Source organism: Pristiophorus japonicus, chromosome 9, assembly GCF_044704955.1.
Source record: "Pristiophorus japonicus isolate sPriJap1 chromosome 9, sPriJap1.hap1, whole genome shotgun sequence".
In the NCBI taxonomy this organism is placed as follows: domain Eukaryota; kingdom Metazoa; phylum Chordata; class Chondrichthyes; family Pristiophoridae; genus Pristiophorus; species Pristiophorus japonicus.
Window position 1 is genome coordinate 45269877 of NC_091985.1, and position 23559 is coordinate 45293435.

The following is a 23559-nucleotide window of genomic DNA, read 5'->3' on the forward strand; positions in this document are numbered from 1 at the left end:
CAATAAACAAAGCAAATAGAATGCTTAATTCCGCTGCTGGGTCAGTTGAGCATAAATTGGAACTGTACAATGCCCTGGTCAGATTGCACCTTGGCTCTCAAATTCAGTGGGGGTTCTATGGGGCTCCTGTCATATGTCCATCAGGAGACTGGTGGAACCTCCAGGGAAACAGTGTCAATAGCCAAAAATAGCTATTAGCGTCATATTCCTGGGGTTCCAGCAGCATTATGATGAGGTCTGGAAGAATCCCCATGGAATTTCAGGCCCCTTTTGCCCAACTTTGGTGACCAGGGCATAAGGGAAATCCACCCTAATGACGATGATCCCGAATAGCAAAGGATTGATTTAAGCGGCAAGACTGAGGAATAATCACTTGGACAAAGAACCAGAAAACTACAAGCAGCTGTGCAACCAAACCTCAGCAAGAGTCACTTTCAAAGAAAATGAGAAAAAAAGAAAAGATAAATTAATTATGTCACAAAAAATTGCAATTCTAAGTATGCCCTCGTTGCTATTCAAAATGTAATTACTTGACAAAAATGTCCATCACTGAAGGTTATGAAGGTGGATTTTCACACTCCCACTCATCCACTGTAACTTTGGCAAATTGGGTGCGGACACCCCACAAAAACGCCATTTATACTTTTTAGCGGGTTTAGCGGCACCTCTGCTGAAGTCACGGCAAACGAGCAGGGGAACCTCGGTGGAAATTCATCGCCAATATTTTCCTCTTGGAGCAACGAGAACGAAGTTGTTGTCTGTGAAGCGGGTTGGGATGTCCCGATGACAAGGTGCTGTTGAAATGCAAGTCCTTTCCCTTTTTTAGAAGTGACATGAAAAATAATTGGAAAGCACTAATGGATTTTTTCTGTACTTATCACAGCTCAGAATTGTGCTTTGATACTCAAATGCATTAACATAATAAAATGTTATTGTTCAGGAAGTTTTACGGCCTTGATAAAGGCTAACCTGCTTGAGTTCTGCTTGGGCAATTATCGTAGGTCTGTCAGCACCTGAAAAAAGGGGAAAAAAACAGCTTAGCTCTTCAGATGTAGACCCTTTGGCTTAGATTTGCAGCTTTTCGTGTGGTTTAGTCCCAAATGGCTGATGACAGGTTTTAGACAAACTCAAATTGTATTCTGCTGTTTGCACCCAATTTTCTGAAATTAGATTTGGACAGGTGCAGCGTGCACATTGGGAATGAAAAACTGCATGTAAGTGAAAATTAACGTGAAGGGATAATTAAACTGGGTGTACAAATAGCAGAGCAAAATTCCAAAGGACTTTGGAAAAGTTCAAATTGTGCGTGCACAAGCCCGTAAGCAAGTACGGCAGCTCAGCACATGACTCCCTGTTTAGCTGTTAGTAGAACGAAGGAGAAACTGCATCAGGTTGCCCTCTGTGCTCCATCACTGCACCATCTCAAAATGTCAGCTTTGTAGCACATGTGAAAGGAGGTAGGGTTAGATTTCAAGCCCTGTCAGTATCCCTGCCGACTTCACCCCACTATTAGTTGTGGTGCTCTTCAACCACCTCGGCCGCACAGTCTGTAATTCCCTCCCTAGACGCCTCTGGCTCCAGTCTTCCTTTAAGACAGCCTTTAAAGATTCATCTGTTTGACCAAGCTTTTAGACACCCCACATCATTGCCTCTATCTTTGGCTAAGCACCTTTTTTTATTACATCACGTTGAAGTTCTTTGGGATGCTTCCTACATTAAAGGGGTTATATAAATGCAAGTCCCTGATGATGCTAATGATGTGCTGGGCTTGTGCTGCATCGTAGCGCAGTGTCCTTACAGCACATGGTACAATGCTGAATTTGGCTCTCTGATGACCTGAGCCAGCTAGGTGGGTCGGGGCCTGCAGATCTGGCTGATGGCATCTTGGCAGCTACAGCTAATCAACGTTGACTGGATGTGGATCACTCTGGCATGCCTTCTTTCATGAAGTAACTTTGAAAGCCCAACATACTGTGATTTGTTTGGTTATTGGAAAGATTCCAATTTTATCATTAATTCGACACTCACATCTGTTATTCATGGCAGCTGTTCTGCTGTTCAAGCTTCCGTTGGGGACAAGTATAATTGTCTACCAGTGCAAAATATGTTGCAATCTATCTCTAGATGTAGATGTGCACAGAGAACCTCTTGCACCACAGCCTGTCCTGCCTGGCACTCCTTTGTTGATTCTTCCAAACACCCCGGAGAGGAAGATTCCCATTGGAAAACCCATTGGTGCCAGTAATGGTGCTTGGGGGGGGGTTGGAGGGCATATATAATTTACATCAACTGGCACAAAGGCTCCTGAGAACCCAACAGTTAGTAAGAAAAAAGAAAATTGTTGAAATAGCCCTCCTTTAAAATAACTGTATTCTTTAGATGACTTTCCATATACTCCTAATTGCCAAGAAACCACGGATGCCCAAGAGGGCTTGATTAACAGCTGATGTTCTGCAAGTGAGAACATTGAGAAGAAGCATGCAGGATGTCCCTGCCTCCATTAACAGCTGACTGAAGCACCTGCTTGATTCGGGCAAGTGCTTCCGAAGCAGTTAGTTCCCAACCCCGGGAAACTACAGCTCAGCTTAAAGCCAGGGGAGTTCTGGTGGAACATTTACCACTGCCAACATTGTCTGATTTACCCCATGTGGAACAGGGAGGGAGAATTCCAGGCTTTTATTAGGCACCTCGAGGCCGAAATTGCCCCTTTCTATAAGGCCCAGGACCGCCTGAAAGTGGCAGCCACGTGTCGGTGTGGACTGACCACCGAGTCACTGCGGAGGGGGCGCCATTTTAGATATTGCCCTCCTTCAGTTTTGGAGCGGTGTAGGGGACCGCCCGACACCTCGTGCACGCGCCAACCCCTTACCGACCAGCGGTGACCCCTTACCGACCAGCGGTGACCCCTTATCGACCAGCGGTGACCCCTTATCGACCAGCGGTGACCCCTTATCGACCAGCGCCAACCCCTTACCGACCAGCGCCGACCCCTTACCGACCAGCGCCGACCCCTTACCGACCAGCGCCGACCCCTTACCGACCAGCGCCGACCCCTTATCGACCAGTGGTGACCCCTTACCGACCAGCGCCGACCCCTTACCGACCAGCGCCGACCCCTTACCGACCAGCGGTGACCCCTTACCGACCAGCGCCAACCCCTTACCGACCAGCGGTGACCCCTTACCGACCAGCGCCAACCCCTTACCGACCAGCGGTGACCCCTTACCGACCAGCGCCAACCCCTTACCGACCAGCGGTGACCCCTTACCGACCAGCGCCAACCCCTTACCGACCAGCGGTGACCCCTTACCGACCAGCGCCAACCCCTTACCGACCAGCGGTGACCCCTTACCGACCAGCGCCAACCCCTTACCGACCAGCGCCGACCCCTTACCGACCAGCGCCGACCCCTTACCGACCAGCGCCGACCCCTTACCGACCAGCGCCGACCCCTTACCGACCAGCGCCGACCCCTTACCGACCAGCGCCGACCCCTTACCGACCAGTGGTGACCCCTTACCGACCAGCGCCAACCCCTTACCGACCAGCGGTGACCCCTTACCGACCAGCGCCAACCCCTTACCGACCAGCGGTGACCCCTTACCGACCAGCGCCGACCCCTTACCGACCAGCGCCGACCCCTTACCGACCAGCGCCAACCCCTTACCGACCAGCGCCGACCCCTTACCGACCAGCGCCAACCCCTTACCGACCAGTGGTGACCCCTTACCGACCAGCGGTGACCCCTTACCGACCAGCGCCAACCCCTTACCGACCAGCGGTGACCCCTTACCGACCAGCGCCAACCCCTTACCGACCAGCGGTGACCCCTTACCGACCAGCGCCGACCCCTTACCGACCAGCGCCGACCCCTTACCGACCAGCGCCAACCCCTTACCGACCAGTGGTGACCCCTTACCGACCAGCGGTGACCCCTTACCGACCAGCGGTGACCCCTTACCGACCAGCGGTGACCCCTTACCGACCAGCGGTGACTCCTTCTCGAAGTTACTCCGTGGGAAATGATCCCTTTTGAAAATTGCTCAGTGGGAGCGGCACAGCCGCCGGTCGATGCCACTGACACCTTTTGCTGTCCGTACACTCTCTGTGGCTGGGTGGTGCGGATGCCCTTAAAGGGGAGGTGGTGCTGCCGGTGACTCCATGTTATTTTTATTGTCAGCCAACTGCCAGGTTGGGCCGACAATTATGAACGTGGGTTCGGCCGGGCCGCCAACAGGCAGCCTGGAACCCCCCCCTCATCGGTCGTTGGCCCGGCCGAAACCCTCCCTCGTGGCCTAGTGTTTGCCACTAAAGTGGCTGCAGAGTTTGCAGCGGTCCTCCCCTTTAACTGAAGGGGAGGGACATTGTGATGCGCCAGCGCGACGTGCTGATGCCTTGCAGCGTCAGTCATTCCAACCCGCCCCCACTTTCGCCCCGCTAGTGCCCCCACTTCCACCTCAATGAGGAGACCACTTCCGCCCCATTCCAAAGACCTGGATTTCTCCGGATTGTCCATCCCATACGCTGGGGTGATCAGAACCCTTCGAAAATGGTAGGTGTGCCCCGTTTGGGGCAGAGGGCAATTTCGGCCCCTAAAGTGTTAACTTACCTTTCTCTTTACAGCTGTTGACAGATGTGCTGTGGGTTTCCAGAATTTTATTTCAAATTTACAGCATTCACAGATTTTTTTTTTGCATTTTAAAGGAAGTTTAGCCATATACTTATATTCAAACCTGTGAATAATAAAGTGAAGACAGGAATAATTTCAAAGTTTCTCAACATCTCTGGCAGAAATGATGAGTACAGCAGTTTCCATCACTGCAGCATCAGCACTAACATTACAGCAGCCAGAATGACCTGAGCAGAGCTCCTAGTGTGTTCTGCAATTGGACACAATAAATCTTTATTGGATATACTGGCACCAAAACACACAGCCCTTTTGGCACAGTCCCATCATAATTCTGTCAGGAGCGACTTCGGGCTGGAAATTAGACTGGTCCTGGGATATTGCGGGTCCTGGCCTTTGCATTAGGATTTCCATAGGCTCGGGAAGAGGCAGTGCCTCCACTCATGCCTTGCAAGACCAGTTGCAGGAGAGAGGGCTGGGCTGGGAACGAGAAAATAAGTGTCATTTATTTGACTTTGACATTTCTTAGTTACTACTGATCATTAATATCTTGTGACATTGCAGGGGCAGCCATCAACTCTCAGCATGCTGGACTTACTGAATGTGGCCCGTGACATTGCTCGGGGCTGCCAGTATTTGGAGGAGAATCACTTCATCCATCGGTAAGTGGCAAGCAGCATGTCTGTCTGATTTCAAATAGGACATGCTTTTTACTGATGGTTATTGTGCGACTTCTTTCGTAAACAAATAAATAAAAAAGCATTTAGTAAACTCCATTTTCACCGCTTTACGAAAATCAACGGCGGACCATTGGGATGAAAATCTCTTTAATGGACGTGCATTATTTTAGTGGCGTGTTTCTTTCTGAAATGATTTGGCTATTACTGTAATAACCTACTGAAGTCAGTTGTCGCAAACAAGCGTTATTGATAGGCCCTTTTTAAATTGATGGAAGTTACCTCATTGAGCAATGTAATAACTGACAGCATAAAACCACTAATACAGATCCAGGCATCTTTTGCACGTGGGAAATCAGCAGGTAGATTACAGTTCGACTCATTTATTTCTGAGTAGCTGAATCTGCAGGTTAGTTACATAAACCTGCACTTTACATCCATTTCTTCACAAAATATTTATTCAATTTACATGCACTAGTTCATTTTCCAAATGAATTGATGAATTTATGTTTGTAATCCAAACACGGGCTATTTTAATACTCTGAAATTCCCATAAACGCACCCCACTTATAGGGATGAGAAAAGGTAACTGCCATCGGACTGTGGCGTCCTCAGTCACACTACATGTTTTCTGTCTGTCATTTCTGTCCCTTTGATGAAAGTTAAAAAAAAATACACTCAGACCCGAGGTTGACAGGTTATAAAGCCAGAAATACATAAAGATCCAATAACGTAGACCATCCTGTACAGTAAACATTCATAACATGAAATTATTCATTTTGCATGGGATTTCCTGTATTACTTGCTAATATGTCTCCAATGGTGCTTCTCTTCCCAAGTGAGACCTCAGTGTTGCTTCACTCACCAGGTGAATTCTGATTCTACTCCTCTTACCGAGTGATTTTCTGAAGCATGTTCCACTCCGTGCATTAATCCCTGAGACTAACCGCTCCCTCACAGTCACTCATGCTGCCCCTCCCCCCCACAGTCACTCGTGCTGCCCCTCCCCCTAGAGTCACTCGTGCTGCCCCTCTCCCCCAGAGTCACTCGTGCTGCCCCTCTCCCCCAGAGTCACTCGTGTGGCCCCTCCCCCAAGAGTCACTCGTGCTGTCCCTACCCCCCAGAGTCACTCGTGCTGCCCCTCCCCCCCAGAGTCACTCGTACTGCCCCTCTCCCCCAGTCACTCGTACTGCCCCTCTCCCCCAGTCACTCGTACTGCCCCTCCCCCCAAAGTCACTCATGTTGCCTCGCTCCCCCAGAGTCACTCGTGCTGCCCTTCCCCCCCAGAGTCACTCGTACTGCCCCTCCCCCCAGAGTCACTCGTGCTGCCCCTCTCCCCCAGAGTCACTCGTGCTGCCCCTCTCCCCCAGAGTCACTCGTACTGCCCCTCCCCCCAGAGTCACTCGTGTGGCTCCTCCCCCTAGAGTCACTCGTACTGCCCCTCTTTCCCAGAGTCACTCGTACTGCCCCTCCCCCCAGAGTCACTCGTGTTGCCCCTCTCCCCCAGAGTCACTCGTACTGCCCCTCTTCCCCCAGAGTCACTTGTACTGCCCCTCCCCCCAGAGTCACTCGTGCTGCCCCTCTCCCCAAGAGTCACTCGTACTGCCCCTCTCCCCCAGAGTCACTCGTGCGGCCCCTCCCCCTAGAGTCACTCGTGTGGCCCCCCCCCTAGAGTCACTCGTGCTGCCCCTCTCCCCCAGAGTCACTCGTACTGCCCCTCTCCCCTAGAGTCACTCGTGTGGCCCCTGCCCCTAGAGTCACTCGTGCGGCCCCTCCCCCAGAGTCACTCGTGCGGCCCCTCCCCCTAGAGTCACTCGTGTGGCCCCTCCCCCTAGAGTCACTCATGCGGCCCCTCCCCCCAGAGTCACTCGTACTGCCCCTCTCCCCCTAGAGTCACTCGTGCTGTCCCTCCCCCCCAGAGTCACTCGTGCTGTCCCTCTCCCCCAGAGTCACTCGTACTGCCCCTCCCCCCAGAGTCACTCGTGCTGCCCCTCTCCCCCAGAGTCACTCGTACTGCCCCTCCCCCCAGAGTCACTCGTGTGGCCCCTCCCCCTAGAGTCACTCGTACTGCCCCTCTTTCCCAGAGTCACTCATACTGCCCCTCCCCCCAGAGTCACTCGTGTTGCCCCTCTCCCCCAGAGTCACTCGTACTGCCCCTCTTCCCCCAGAGTCACTCGTACTGCCCCTCCCCCCAGAGTCACTCGTGCTGCCCCTCTCCCCAAGAGTCACTCGTACTGCCCCTCTCCCCCAGAGTCACTCGTACTGCCCCTCCCCCCAGAGTCACTCGTACTGCCCCTCTCCCCCAGAGTCACTCGTGCGGCCCCTCCCCCTAGAGTCACTCGTGTGGCCACTCCCCCTAGAGTCACTCGTGCTGCCCCTCTCCCCCAGAGTCACTCGTACTGCCCCTCTCCCCTAGAGTCACTCGTGTGGCCCCTGCCCCTAGAGTCACTCGTGCGGCCCCTCCCCCAGAGTCACTCGTGTGGCCCCTCCCCCTAGAGTCACTCGTGTGGCCCCTCCCCCTAGAGTCACTCGTGCGGCCCCTCCCCCCAGAGTCACTCGTACTGCCCCTCTCCCCCTAGAGTCACTCGTACTGTCCCTCTCCCCCAGAGTCACTCGTGTGGCCCCTCTCCCCCAGAGTCACTCGTACTGCCCCTCTCCCCCAGAGTCACTCGTGCGGCCCCTCTCCCCCAGAGTCACTCGTACTGCCCCTCCCCCCAGAGTCACTCGTACTGCCCCTCCCCCCAGAGTCACTCGTGCTGCTCCTCTCTTCAAAGAAGCACTGTTGCAGATTCTCTTCCCAAGTGAGCTCCAATGCTACCTCTCTTCACAGGCGAGGCCTGGAAGCTGCTCCTCTCACCAAGTGACTCCCTCTGTCTGCTCCTCTCCCTGAGTCAGTCCTCCATGTTATACTGTTCCTCGAGTAAATCTCTGGAATTGCTCCTCTCCCTGAGTCAGTCCCTGATGTAGTCCTTGACACATCTTCGGTCCTTGAATCCCCACAATGCTTCGAACTAAACACAACGCAAAAGACAGATGAAATACGATTGAGGTGCCTCAGTTTAATATCTCATCCTAGTTATGGTAGTTCCAACAATACATCCTTGGAGTGTTAGCATCGATCATAGGCTCAAATCCTGGACTGGAACTTGAAATGTTGACTCAGGTAAGAGTTCGACCAACTGAGCCATGCTGAAAGAGCTTGGCAAGGTCCCAAGTCAGCTGTGACAGCACAGATTCTCATTGCGATAGTTGATTTGCTATCCAAGGTGAAAGTCATCATCATCATAGGCAGTCCCTCGAAATCGAGGAAGACTTGCTCCCACTCTAAAAATGAGTTCTCAGGTGATTGAACAGTCCAATACAGGAATTACAGTCTCTGTCAAAGGTGGGGCAGACAGTGGTTGAAGGAAAGGGTTGGGTGGGACAGGTTTGCCGCACGCTCCTTCCGCTGCCTGCGCTTGATTTCTGCATGCTCTCGGCTACGAGACTCGAGGTGCTCAACACCCTCCTGGATGCACTTCCTCCACTTAGGGCAGTCCTGGGTCAGTGACTCCCAGGGATGTTGCATTTTATCAAGGAGGCTTTGAGGGTGTCCTTGAAACGTTTCCTCTGTCCACCTGGGGCTCACTTGCCGTGTGAAAGTAGACAATGTTTAATTACAGTGCAGACATCTGCCTACATTAGTATACTGATATTACAAAGATTATATTTTAAGGGGGTGTGATAGCTTTAGTGATTACTGGACTAGTAATCCAAAGGCCTGGGCTAATGATCCGAAGACATGAGTTCAAATCCCACCACGGCAGCTGGGGAATTTAAATTCAGTTAATTAAATAAATCCGGAATTAAAAAGCTAGGGAGAATTTGGCCTTGGTTGCACCATCGTTAGCGCCCTGGATGATTGCGGGGGTGATAACGGGGCGTTAATGGCTTTCCTACCGGGCATGGCCAAAGTACCGACACCCGCGAACATCCCTTGCAGGTTAGCGTCCCAATATCCTGCGCCCCGGAGATCGTGATGTGATCCGGTGCGCAGCGCCCCGTTACCGCCCTAGATCCTAAATTCACTTCCGTCCCCTGCAGCATCGCCGCCATCAACAACTGCAGCTGTTGTACCAAAAGGCATTGGTGGCCAGGTCGGCCCAATTTTTATTCTGAGCCCTCTGCGCTGTTTTTCCAATTTTTCCACTCTCTGACAGTGCTTGGGGCTGCTCTTGGTGGATCACAGGCCCCATCACCCACCATCCCCAGGCTTAACTTCAAAGCACCTCAGCATTGGCCCTCACCTTTCAGGGAGGGAAGGAGCCTGTGATTCCGGCAGCGCTGCACGGGACATTGTGCAGTGCTCTGCCTCTACCGCCCCTCTTGCTCCACTTTGCGCCCCAAGAGAAGTGATAATGCTTGATTTAGCGCTAAACTGGAAATTCGCGTCCGCTGGAATTGGGTAGCGCCCGCCGATGCTTTTGCATTCCCACAAAAGTTATTGCCCCAAATGGGGCACTACTCAACTTATAGCCCTTAGTATCAGCAATGGTGACCATGGGCTCAATTTTCCCCAAGCCCGTTTTCTGGTGTATTGCCAGAGTTACACCCATTTTTCTAGGCCAGAAATGCGCCACAAATATTTTTCTAAAGTTTCCCCGATGTATAATTCAGATTTGGCGCCGTGCAGCGTGTCCAGTCGCCTCAGTGGGTGGAACCTGCTCACTCAGCGTGTCCAGTCGCCTCAGTGGGTGGAACCTGCTCATGCAGCGTGTCCAGTCGCCTCAGTGGGTGGAACCTGCTCACTCAGCCGAAAAACGAAGCCACACCTTCTGCGCATGCATGGGAAAATAAAGTTACGTTTCTGATTTTGTTCCAATGGACGCGCATGCTCAGTACAGCTCAGATTTGGAAATTGGCCATTTTTAAAGAGCCAGTTGTGTGTGTGAGAAGGAGTGCTGCGTGAGAGCATTGGAAAAATCGGAGCTGCAGCAATACAAGATGCAACATGGTGCAAGGACCAAGAATTTCTTACAGGATGAAGTGGAGGCACTAGTTACTGTGATTGAGACCAGATGGCAGGAGCTGGACACCAGCAGAGGTCACATAAAAGTTCCACCCAAAGAAATGAAGAAACATTGGGACCAAGTTGCAAAAGATTACTGTGCAATGGTGATCACCATGAGATCTGGAGACCTGTGTAAAAAGAACCTTGGTCAAGTAGTTAGTGTAAGTAATATTTTCATTTATTCAATGGAATTGCAATTATAAATGTGACCATCTGTATATGTCCCTCCCAGCAGAAAGACACCCTTTCTAAAAAGTTGCATTTACATCTTTGCAGGGGAAGGTGGCACATATTAAAAGGGAAAGAACTCGAACAGGAGGCGGCCCGGTACATCTGTACCCACTGACACCCTTGGAAGAGAGGGTCACTGCTTTGATGGGTCCTGCCTGGAGAAAAGCAACCACCACTGCACAAGCTGGGCCCACACTCAAGGGAGAGGGTAAATCCTGCAAATTCATTGTGGTCCTTCAAATCAGCCTGCTGCCTGGCCTGCGACGTGTGAGCCTACTCATGCCATCCACCCTGCCCCCTCCTCTGCTGCTAACCATTTGACTGTTCTGTTATCTTTTGCAGAACTTGAGGCCAACCCTGACGATGCAGAAGAAGATTCAGACATGGACAAGCCTGAAGAGGAGAACATCTTCTAATCCAACCCTCCAGACCAAGAACATGGGGGTGACGGGGAGGGGGAGGGGATGGAGTTGGATGAAGCTCCCATTGTTGTACTGACTTTGGATGAGGTGCCGCTCATTGCGGTGACAACCCCTTCTGTGACTAGTGGTTTGAGTGCTGGTGGGACATTCCATGGTTTCACACCTTCCGAGGTTGCGGGTCCCAGTGGTGGGGTGCAGCGAAGCACACCCAGGGCCCCACCTTCCGAGGTTGCGGGTCCCAGTGGTGGGTGCAGTGAGGCACACCCAGGGCCCCACCTTCAGAGGTTGCGGGTCCCAGTGGTGGGGTGCAAGCCACACCTGTGGGGAGGAGGGGAAGGAGAGCTGGACTGTGCTCTCCTGAGGTGCAGGATCTAACAGATGTGCTTCAGATGATGTCATTGAGTGTGGAGAGATTGACCTTACCTGACCACTCCTGTTCGCCATCAGTGGGGTGAGTGATGAGGTAGCGAGACTGTCGGGAGAAGTAACAGCAATGACACGAGAAATGGGAACGATATCCGGGACCATCAGTGAGGGAATAGTGGCCATGAGGGAGGGAATGTCAGAAGCAGCTGATGCGCTGTCAGTGGCCATGAGGGAGGGAATGTCAGAGATAGTGCAAACCACATCACTGACCATGAGGGAGGGAATGTTGTCGGTAGTTCAGTTTTGCTCAATATAAGGGAGGGAATGTTGTAGGTCGTTGAGACACTGTCAGGACACATGAGGGAGGGAATGTCGGAGTTAGCTGCTGCAATAAGCAATCACACCCAGACTCCGCGCCCATTGACAGAATCAATTGCCACTCCCACTCCAATCCGCAGACCAGCCTCTGAAGAGCCCAAAGCCAGGCCCCCTAACTTGCCGCCTGGGCCCTCCAACTTGCTGTCTGACGCTGACGCCCCCCCCCCCCCCGCCCCCCCGCACCTTCAAGAGGTGCACAGTACCTGAGATATTAGAAAGAATAAGCTTGGTATCAAGCCCAGAAACACTGTGCCACCGCCTGCGGGTAGGGGCGGTGGCGTGGCCAAGACCAAGCGCAGCGGGCGGTCTTAGAATAAGGGGGATGAGAGATGGGTGCAGTCTTTCTTTGCTGCTGTTATTGTTGTTGTTATTATTATTGTTACTGTTGTAACTGTTCTCAAATTTAAAGTTTTTTGTAAGTTATGTAAGTTTACAAGTTTATAAGTGATCTTAAAGTTTTAACTGATCTTAAAGAGTGATATTAAAATAAAGTTTGATACAAGAATAATGTTATTAAAATTAAGTAAAGTACATTGTAAACTTTTGAATGAAATATATTTTACATTAAAATTGAATCATGTTCCATTAACACAACACAACATTACTGAACAGCTACAAACAGTAAACATGGTCCATGTGGAATAGTTGCCGCTGATCCCTCAGGCATCAGTAAAGCGTTCACGGATGAGCTGCTGGCGCAAGGCTCAAACAATCGTTTAAGGGACACGATGGCCCGCCCTCCTCCGACATCGTGGTCTGGCCTCAGGCACTTGCATGGTTTTCTCGTCCTCATTGCCCTCCTGCTCATCACCTGCATCTTCCACATCATTATCATCAGCCACTCTCACCGCAGGTGGGTCTTCCACTACCAGCTGCTGCTGCCTCATGGTGGCTAAGTTATGCAGCATGCAATACACAACAGTGAACTGACTGACAATCTCAGGGGAGTATTGCAAGCAGCCTGCTGAATGGTCCAAGCATCGGAAACGCTGTTTCAAGATGCCAATGATCCTCTCAATAATGCTGCGCATTGCAATGTGCGACATGTATTGACAGTCATCTTCCGTTCAGGTTACGCGTAGGGGCGTCATGAGCCAGGTGGCGAGGCCGTACCCTTTGTCTCCCAGTAGCCAGCTCTGTTCTTTTGGCTGCTGCTGAAACATGGCAGATATAACGCTGTCGCGTAGGATGAACGCATCGTGGGTGCTGCCAGGGTATCTTGCAGCGACTGACATGATGTGATGCATGTCATCACACACAAGCTGCACATTAACGGACTGGAAGCCTTTTCTGTTCCTGTACATCTCGGAATCCTCCAAAGGTGCTCGCAAGGCAATGTGAGTACAATCAATGCAGCCCTGTACCTTTGGGAAGCCAACAATCCTGGAGAAGCCCACAGCCCTGACATGGATTGCTTGAACAGTCATGGGGAACTTTATGAAGTAATTCCTACACACGTACAGTGCAGCTGTGACCTGGTGAATGGAGACATGTGTTGTATGTTGAGAGATGGCGCACACATCCCCAGTTGTAGCTTGAAATAATCCGGAGGCATAGAATGAAAGTGCAGCTGTAACCTTCACTTCAACTGACAAAGCAGTCCTCCTGACGCTTCTAGATTGCAAGTCTGCTTTGACCAACTCACAGATCTCAGTTACAACTTCTTTACGGAGACGCAGCCTTCTGACACAGTCTGCATCACTCATGTGCAGGTACGAACACCTGTCTCGATATACCCAAGGTGGGTAAGGCCTCCTGCCCAGCACCCTACGGGCTCTGAAGTTCCTGATGCGATGATGTCAAATCAATTGTCTCCTACATAGCACCATGATGCAGAAGGCTCGCACAAGGTATGGCATTGTCAGTATTGCCCCCATACTTAAATTTAGCCTTTGATAGAAGCTCAAAACGGCAGGAAAGCAGGCAGGTAGGACAGATTCGCAGTTGTATCTCTCCAGGTCTGTATAGATGGATCACAACCAAAGGTCATGTGACTTCTCGCCCCCCCCCCCCTTTACTAATTGGAGTCTTGTGACTTCTCTCTCTCCTCCCCTTCCCTGGGCTCCAAGCCTTCCGATTGGCACCTTGTTCTCCCCCCCTCCCCCACCACGGCTTGTTTTGTAGCCGAGCCCCGAGCCGCTGTGTCTAGGCGCGGGGCCGATTCTGCCGGCCAAACCTACGACCCTCCAGCCCTGCTTCAAGACGTTCGCTGGTGGCTTGTGAGTGAGTTAAAAAATGAGAGACCTTCTGAAATCAACAAATTTACACTTCTACGTTGACAGGTTAAAAAAAAGTTGAACTTTATTATTGATTTTGACAGTGTTCTTGACTCCCTCCAAAATCTTAGATTTAAAAACAATGGCGTCTTTCTGCGCAGATTTGTGAATGTGCGCTGGTTTTCTCAACTCACCAGAAGGTTTTTTGGGAGTGGCCAGATACGTCAACCTAAGAGGAACAAATGTTGGCCAAACTGCGAACAATTGAAAAATCCGGCACAGACATGAGGGAGCCCATGACGTAAAAAAAACTGGCCTAGAAAAATCGTAACTAAGTCAGTTACGCCAGCACAGATCACAGAGGGAAACTTTGAAAAAATAAATGCGTCAAAAAAACAGTGCAAATGAACGGGGAAAATTGAGCCCCATGAAACTACCGGATTGTCAGAAAAATCCATCTGGTTCACTAATGTCCTTTAAGGAAGGAAATCTGCCGTCCTTACCTATTCTGGCCTATATGTGATTCCAAACCCACAGCAATGTAGTTAACTCTTAGCTGCCCTCTGACATGGCCTGACAAGCCACTCAGTTGTAACAAACTGCAACAACAAAGTTAGCATTGTTGGAGTACCCTCACCTCACGGACTGCAGTCGTTCATGATGGCGGCTCACCACCACCTTCTCGCGGCAATTAGGGATGGACAATAAATGCTGGCCTTGCCAGCGATGCTCACATCCCATGAACAAATAAGAAGAACATCCTAAACCAATTGTTCTTGAGTTTGGATCACTGTATTAGCAGAAAGCAGGCAGCGTTCAATGTTTTCAATACACAATACAGTACCACAGCTTCCTGTGCAGCTTAAAGAGCGGTGAAAGGTGAGATATTCACAGGACTGTAAATGCTGAGAAGTGCCCAGATAATTAACCAATTAACCAATACTCTACTGATATCCATTTGAAGATCAAAGGGAAGACAAGACCAAAGGTTAGATCTATCAATCATGGTTTTATAATGTTACACCCAGTCAGACCCCAATAGGCCAGACAGAGCACTCATTTATACTTCAAGAGACATTTTACATTTACTCCACTCTGCCAGCTTTCACTCAGACGTGCTTGAGCAATCTGGAGCGGACATACTTTTATGTTTACCTACAAATAGGAAGTCCAAGATTTAAACCCCCTCGCTCACCCTCAGCCTTTTGTTAGTGATTACCAATAATCCAACATCATTACTTTGTATCAGCAGCTCCTGGTATATATATATATATATATATTTATAAAAGGATTAAATTTATACTTTCACTTTCGTGATGATGTTATAGTGAAGGCACTGACTGCTGTATTATTAAACATGCAGATCAGAAAGTCTCATGTTTAATCTCTGATCTGTACCCTGTCATGGGGGGAGTTTTAACCTAAAGAAAACAGGTGAGTTGGGGGCGTGTGAGAAGTTAATTAAAATCTGAATCCTGACCAGAACCCACCCCCCAACCCGCACACTTCCGATTTTAGTGGAGGCAGGACAGGGGTGGGTAGCCAATCCGCTGTCAGGTGGCGGGTCATCTATTTAAATATTATAATGAGCCTGGCAGCCTTTGCTTTAACCTCCATTTTGAATTCTAATTTAGCTGGTCGGGTTTTGCTGGCCTCATGAAACCCGCCAGCGAATGCAATGCGAGGATTGCTGGATCCAGGAGGTAAGCACCTTGATACTTGTCTCCTGGATCCAGCGACCCTGCCTAGCCCACCACCCCCCACGATTGGATACCCCACCCCCGGGCCTCCGATCCCCCCCTCCAGGCCTCTGTAACCCCGCATCCGCCCAGGCCTCCGCTTTCCCCCACCTCTCCGATCCCCACCCTGAGGCCTCCCACCTGCCACTGCTCCTCCGGCCCTCCGGATGTCAGCTGCCTCCCCCTCCCCCCCCATAATCCCCCTTTCCCCCACTTCTCCGGCCTTTGCAGACACCCACCCCACGCCACACCCCATTCTTCTGGCCCTACCCGTGCCCCTCCCGGCCCCTGATCACCAGAACCCCACGTCCCTGCTGGTCCCGGCCCCCAATCTCTTAAGACTTGCCCGCTCACTTCTGCCGCAGGCCTACCCACCCGGACCCAGCCAGCCTCTCAATCTGACTGGCTGCGGGCAGGAAACGGAGGCTTCACATTGCAAATCAGGTTCTGCTGTTATATTCGGCAGGGCCTGCGGGAAGCCTGTTCTCCCAGGTTACCCAACCACCTCGGAACCCCCCCACCCTCCAACCCCCCCCCCCCCCCCCCCCACCCCCGCACCCCGCACCCAACCTGCTTTCCCCATTAAAGTTCAGCCTATAGGATCTCAGCCAAGGTAACATTTAAAAGAAAAGAAAAAAAGACTTGCATTTATATAGCACCTTTCACGACCACCGGACGTCTCAAAGCGCTTTACAGCCAATGAAGTACAGACACTGTTGTAATGTGGGAAACGTGGCAGCCAATTTCTGCTCAGCAAGCTCCCATAAACAGCAATGTGATAATGACCAGATAATCTGTTTTTGTTATGTTGATTGAGGGATAAATATTGGCCAGGACACCAGGGATAACTCCCCTGCTCTTCTTCGAAATAGTGCCACAGGATCTTTTACATCCACCTGGGAGAGCAGACATCTCATCTGAAAGACGGCACCTCCGACAGTGCAGCACTCCCTCAGTACTGCACTGGAGTGTCAGCCTAGATTTTTGTGCCCAAGTCTCTGGAGTGGGACTTGAACCCACAACTTTCATGACTCAGAGGGGAGGCTGCTACGAACTGGGCCACTGGTTGACACTAGTCTCACCATTAATCTTCACACCCCTGGGTTAGGAAGCAAAAAATCAGCCAGGATTGCTGCAACAAATGAGTATCCAGTGATCCCTACTGTGCATGTGGGTGAGTGTCAGGTGAGGACAGGATCAAGCTTGTCTCTGATGCTCCCTAAGTTGAATAGCCTGCCCACACTCACTATAACGAATCACACATGAAGAATGATTGAGGTACCAGATGGTTACTGGGACAGTGGGGTCCTACTCCAGTATGAGTCATATCCTTGAGGAAAAGAGATGAGGAAAGGAGAGAAAATCAGGGAGAAAATTTACCTTTCCATGTTCTATTTGTTGACAGGGATATAGCTGCAAGAAATTGCCTGCTTACTTTCAAAGGTACAGGAAGAGTGGCTAAGATTGGAGATTTTGGAATGGCTCGCGATATATACAGGTAAATGAAGAAAATAATTGTTACTGTATTTAATGATCAGTACTCTTAGAATTAAAAACTCACTGTTAAAATGAGGATCTATAACTGAGGTGAAACACAAAATTTGACCGTACACTGACAAATTTGCATATAAAACCAATATTACAGTTCGATCTGCTTTTTCTTATTCTACAAACATAGAAAGTTTGTCATTTCTTTCTCAGAAAATATTAGAAAATGGGTTCCGCCTTACCAGGGGTTTATTGGACAAGGCAAGTTATGATGTGTGTTAGTATTCCTGTTATTATTGTGATTACTTAAAAGCCAGTAACACTGTAACCTGAGTGATATACGGTTCACACTGGTCAATCTCCTGTGGTGGTGCACACAATATCAAGACCAAATGTAACTTTCAGGTAAAGCAGTGTTAGAAGGCACTGGACCATGAAGTGCAGGTATAATCCAGTCCCCATTTTAAAATACAGGTTGAACCTCCCTTATCCAGAACTTCCTTATCCGGAACCACCCCTCGTCCAGAACCATCCCCGGCCACCGGGTGGCGCATGCGCAGAACTCCGACATGAACAAATTGAAGTCTTTTCTCACTGCCGACTCCTGCAATCGTTGGCCTGATCCCGCGATCCACCGCATCCACCTCCCCCTTAATCTCTCTGTCGCACTCCCAGCCCAAAGCCAGCCAGCCCCGCTATCCCCTTGCTCAGTACCTGTACCATCCAATTTAACGTGACCACCCCTCGTCAGGAAAAATCCTTTATCCAGCACAGGCCAGATCCCGAGGGTTCCAGATAAGGGAGGTTCAACCTGTAATACATTCTGTCCTTGTTCTTATATAATATTTGATTTCTATTATTATAGTTAAAGATAGCAAAACATGATCATTTGGGAAACATAGAGGTAGAGTTGGTTGCAGCATTGGGATTTCTCTACAATTCAGGCTGAGAAGCTGGGAGACACAAAACTGAGACACTACAATGCTGCCAATAGCAAGAGAGTGTAATGTCTGTAAGCTTGTAATGTTTGTAGCTCCACACTGTGGATGTGGACGTATTGTGTACTGCAACTGCAGAGTTAATAATAAACAGAACCAGGCAGATTTCCGGAGGCTTCCGAGAGAGCTGCCTGCCATGTAGAAAGCTGTGTGTGCTTGTGCTCAGTGAATATATCACATTTGGCGATTGAGATGGGATTTTTCGTAAGATTTAAAGCTTAAATTTTGTTGGTGAAGGATTCAGCCAGCCGACAGAGAGACTTTGGAAGTTTCTGTCTTTGGAAAAAAAGCTACAAAATCCGAGCTAAAATACAGCACACGGTGCGAACAGCTAGAGATTAAAATGGCAGGTGTAATCGGACATTTGGGGGAATATAGACATGACCGGGAATGTTTTAAAGTGTATGCAGATCGGCTAGAAATGTATTTCACTGCAAATAACATAATCAAAGTTCCAGACATTGCAGTCCAGAACCGGGCTGTGTTGGAATGTAAGAAAGCGATCTTCTTATCGGAGGCGGGTCCGGCATTATACGAAACCCTTGTAAATCTGCTTGTGCCTGACGAGCCAAAGGACACAACGCTTAAAGAGATTTTAACGAAGCTAGAGCAGCACTATAACCTCAAACCATTAGAAATTGCTGAAAGCTATCGTTTCGGGATTCGGAATCAAAAGGCTGATGGAAGTATCAGTGATTACATCGTAGCATTAAAAAAGCTATCGATGCACTGTAATTTTGGAAACTTTCAAAACCACGAATTACAGGATTTTTTTGTTTGTGGGATGAAAAATGATGCGATCAGAAGGAAGTTATTGATGACGGATGACTTGACTTTTGAGATTGCTTGTCAGACAGTGAGGTTGATGGGCATGGCCGAACAACATTCCCGAGAATTAAATAATAATTACGGTCGTCAGTCAACCGAGGTAAATCACCTGCAGGTTCAAGGTAAAAGACGGTGGGGGCCCAAAGTCTCAGAAACTGGAAATTCTAACAGAGCGTCGAAGTCATGCTATAGATGCCTGGGACAACACATTGCTCAAAGTTGTCCATACATGAAGGCAGAGTGTTTCTTCTGCAGGAAGACTGGGCATCTTGTGAAGGCATGCCGACTGAAGGGCAAACCAGCTTCCAAAGCTATGAGTCCAGCATTCAAAACTATGAGTAGAAATCCCAAGCGACTACATAGCATGGAAGAACAACAACAGGACGAGGAGATGTTAAAGTTACACATCATCAGGAGCACGAGGTTAACGGACAGCAATTCGGGAAGCATCAAAATCCACATAGATGTTGCGGAATTCAAGATACCAATGGAAATTGACACGGGTGCATCCATGAGTGTAGTACCAGAGTCACTGTACCTCGACAACTTGTGTGATTTCCAATTGGAGAAATCCAAGATAGAGCTGCGAGGCTACTCGGGAGAGAAAATTCCTGTGGTAGGTCGTATCACCGTACTGGTGAAATATAAAGATCAATTTCAGAACTTGCCTCTAATAGTAGTGAAAGGAGACAAGCCTGCCTTACTAAGAAGAAATTGGTTGAGCTCACTGAAGCTGGATTGGAGTAAGATTTTCTGTGTGGAAGCGTGATTTTCATCAACAGATGAGGTTATCAAGAAGTATCCAAAGGTGTTCTGCGAAACAGGCAGTCCGATCCAAGGCTTCAAGGCGAGTGTCAGGGTACAGAAGGACGCTAGATCAGTTTTCTACAAGTCACGTTCCATACCATATGCACTCAAGGAGAAAGTTGAGCAAGAACTCAAAGGACTAGAGACTGAGAACATTATTTGTAAGATAGATCGATGTAATTGGGCTACACCCATTGTTGTTGTACCTAAGTCCGATGGTAAGGTAAGATTGTGTGGTGATTATAAAGTAACCGTAAACCAGGCTCTAGAGGGTAAAGTCCCCAATACGTTGCCGAATATAGAAGATTTGTTCACAACACTGACAGGTGGTCAGATCTTCTCAAAACTGGATCTTACGAATGCCTACTTTAAGCTTGAACTAGATGAGGAGTCCAAGTCATGTTTGACTATAAATACTCATCTAGGCCTATATCAATTTAATAGGCTACCGTTTGGAGTGTCTTCCACCCCTGCCATATTCCAAGGGGTGATGAACCAGATTTTGCAAGGTATTGAAGGGGTAGTATTTCAGCACCAAATAGGCAAATTCATAATAACATATTGAATGAAGTCCTCAAAATGCTAGAGAAGCACAGAGTACGAGTGTCTGCTCGTAAGTGTGAGTTATTTAAAAACTCAGTGGCATACTTAGGGCACAGAGTAGACAAAGATGGTTTACATCCAACCATGGAAAAATTGGATGCGATCAGAAATGCACCCACTCCTAGGAATGTCATTGAACTTTGTTCATTCTTGGGTCTTTTGAACTATTATGGGAAGTTCATACCAAATTTGGCTAAAGTATTACATCCACTGAATGAATTTTTGAAAAACCAGTTCCATTGGAAGTGGTCAAAAGAATGCGATACAGCATTCAAGGAGTGTAAAAGCAAATTGGTAGCGAGCACCATGTTAGTTTACTATGACATATCTAAAGAGAATCATGATAGAGATAGAGTAAAAGAGAGAAGTGTGAAATTAAACCAGAAGGTGGGAGTGAAGAACCATCACCACAAATGGTTAAAGTGGTTACCAGGAAGAGTGGTGAAAATTTGTGGTCCTCGCACATATTTGGTAAAGGTGTTTGATAATGGACTGGTTAGGTTTGTCCATATTGATCATATTTTACCTACAGACATGGAAGGAGTTAAAGGTGGGAATGATTCAATTATTTCTGACTCATCAGATAGTTTTGATACACCAGTAGCAAATCCTAAATCCAATGTACTAGAAACAAATCCAGGAGAGAATAAGAATGAAAGTCTGTGTCCGAGTCAGGAAAACAAAGAGCCTGAAGTTAGAGTGAGTTCAAATGAAAATCAAGGAAATTCAGTGGAGGAAAACATTCCTCAGGATGAGCCTCGAATGAGTGTGAAATCGACACCATGTTTGGAAGGTTCTGTTCGAGAGTGAAGGTATCCTCTTCGAAACAGAAAACAAATGGTAAAGTTAAATTTGTAAATATGGAAAAAAAAATAAGTTTATATCCTGTGTTATGTATAAACATGAAAGTTATGTATGATGTTTGTTATGATGGCTTCTTCATTAAGGAGGGAGAAGTGTAATGTCTGTAAGCTTGTAATGTTTGTAGCTCCACACTGTGGATGTGGACGTATTGTGTACTGCAACTGCAGAGTTAATAATAAACAGAACCAGGCAGATTTCCGGAGGCTTCCGAGAGAGGTGTCTGCCATATAGGAAGCTGTGTGTGCTTGTGCTCAGTGAATATATCACACAGCATAATAACTTTGCAGAGGCAGTTTTGATTATATCTTTGGACATGGGAATTTACAATGGGAGTGGTTGACGCGTCACAAGAGGAACGGGAAGTGTGTGCAGACGTAAGATTTTTAATATATTGGCCCAGAAATTGCAGTCAGAGGCTTCGACCTGAAAAATTTTTACGAATCTAAATGGTGGTCCGGGAAGTTTGGAGACGTGTGGTCCCAGGACCTCTATGCTTCACACGTGTCCCTGGGATCATGTGGGTTGGCCCAAACAATCCAAGTCGGGGTATTCCAGTCACCTTAATTATGAATGGGAATACACCCAAAAACACACACAAACATGTTTAAATATTTAAAAACATCACATGTTTAAAATTAATTAAAGTGCAATATAATTAAATATTTAAAACAAAAATTTAATTTTTTGAAAAATATATTTACATATTTTAACGGGTCTAAAAATAAACTTACCTTATTTAACAGAATTTAAAATGTTTAAATTATTGAAAAAAATGTCTTTTTCTGTCTTATAAAAATCAGTCGTAAGAATTTCATGGGCATTTGCTGGGCAGACATTGGGCCAATAGCCCAACTCTCTGCCCGCGGAGGCCCTTTACTTCCGGATGTGTGCGATCTGACGAGAGGCTTCTTGACAGATCGCAAGTTCCGGGTTTCGGCGCATGCGCTTCACCTGCCTAAACCCGGAACTTGCGCTGCCCCTACAGGCAGTTGCGCACCTCGTATGCACCCATAGGGGCTGCAAATTCAGGGCCATTATAGACATGTGCCAGCTGACTCACTGGTCCTAACAATTAAAGAGTTACTGCACTTGTCTGCATTACCACAATGATTGCAAAGGGATAAATCTGTACGCTTAATGGTGCCTCCCACTTCTACCTGCTTCCTTGTGTATTATCCCTCAAAACTGCAGACATTTATATACTGATAGTAATGTTGTACTGCACAGGACTGGAAAGCCCATTTCTATCATCTGCCTGGCCTCAGAGTTCAAAAACAGAATACACAGTACACTAACTATATGACTCAATTGATTTTCTCATTAAATTCCAATCCAACTCTCTTCTTAAAATTACTGATGTTATTAACCTTGATTGGTTCCCTGGGCCGTTGACTCCACACATTCACCAACTCCTGTGTGAAATGTCCATTCACCTTCCTTCTTCTGTGCTTTGTCCCATGCCTACTTGCTCGGAGCCATGTTACACGCGAGTTCAGCATATTGATTACACTTAAGGATCTTGAGTATCTCAGTAAGATACCCTTTCAAGATTCTCTTCTCAAGTGTAAACAAGCTCAGCTTCTGTAGTCTTGCCTTGTAGCTCAGTATCAGATTGATAACTCTTTTCCAGTGCCATGATGCCCTTCGTGTGATATAGACCAGAACTACATACAGGGAGGAACTAATAGCCTGTGTAGGTTTACTATCACATGTTGTGATTTGTACTCTATTCCAGGTTACATACAGTTCAAAATTCTATAGGCCTAGAAATTCGTCTTGGGTGTGGATCAGTCCCCCGTTATATGCAATGCCTGATATTGCAGTCAGTGGAGTTGACGATCAGGCTGTGTATAACTATCTGATGCTGTGTATAATGGGCGGCTGATACTATACTGTCCGTTTTACGCCACCACCCGAGATGAATTTCTAGCCCAAGGTGCTTTATTTACCACTGTGACGGGTGCTTTCAATGATCTGTCTTTTTCCTGGGCATATTTTGTATTTAGGTTATAATTCCAATGTTTATATGTTTTCCTAGTTTCATCACCGTGTATGTATCAACATTGAATTCCATTTGCAATTTATTAGCCAAACTTCCCAATTTATTCAGAATAGAATTGCTGGAAATACTCAGTGGTGCAAAAGGTCATTGATCTGAAACATTAACTCTGTTTCTCTCTCCACAGATGCTGCCTAACCCACTGAGTATTTCCAGCATTTTCTGTTTATATTTCAGATTTACAGCATCTGTACTGTTTTGCTTTT

General features: G+C 48.2%; 1 protein-coding gene across 1 annotated transcript in view; it reads left to right on the plus strand.

The window, feature by feature from the left end:
- Window positions 1-23559, plus strand: part of LOC139272598 (ALK tyrosine kinase receptor-like) — a 1661561-nt gene that overhangs the window by 1625669 nt on the left and 12333 nt on the right. Inside the window, exons 24-25 of the mRNA XM_070888679.1 lie at window positions 5192-5289; window positions 17112-17204. Of these exons, the coding sequence (XP_070744780.1) occupies window positions 5192-5289; window positions 17112-17204 (191 nt within the window). The remainder of the gene's footprint in view (window positions 1-5191; window positions 5290-17111; window positions 17205-23559) is intronic.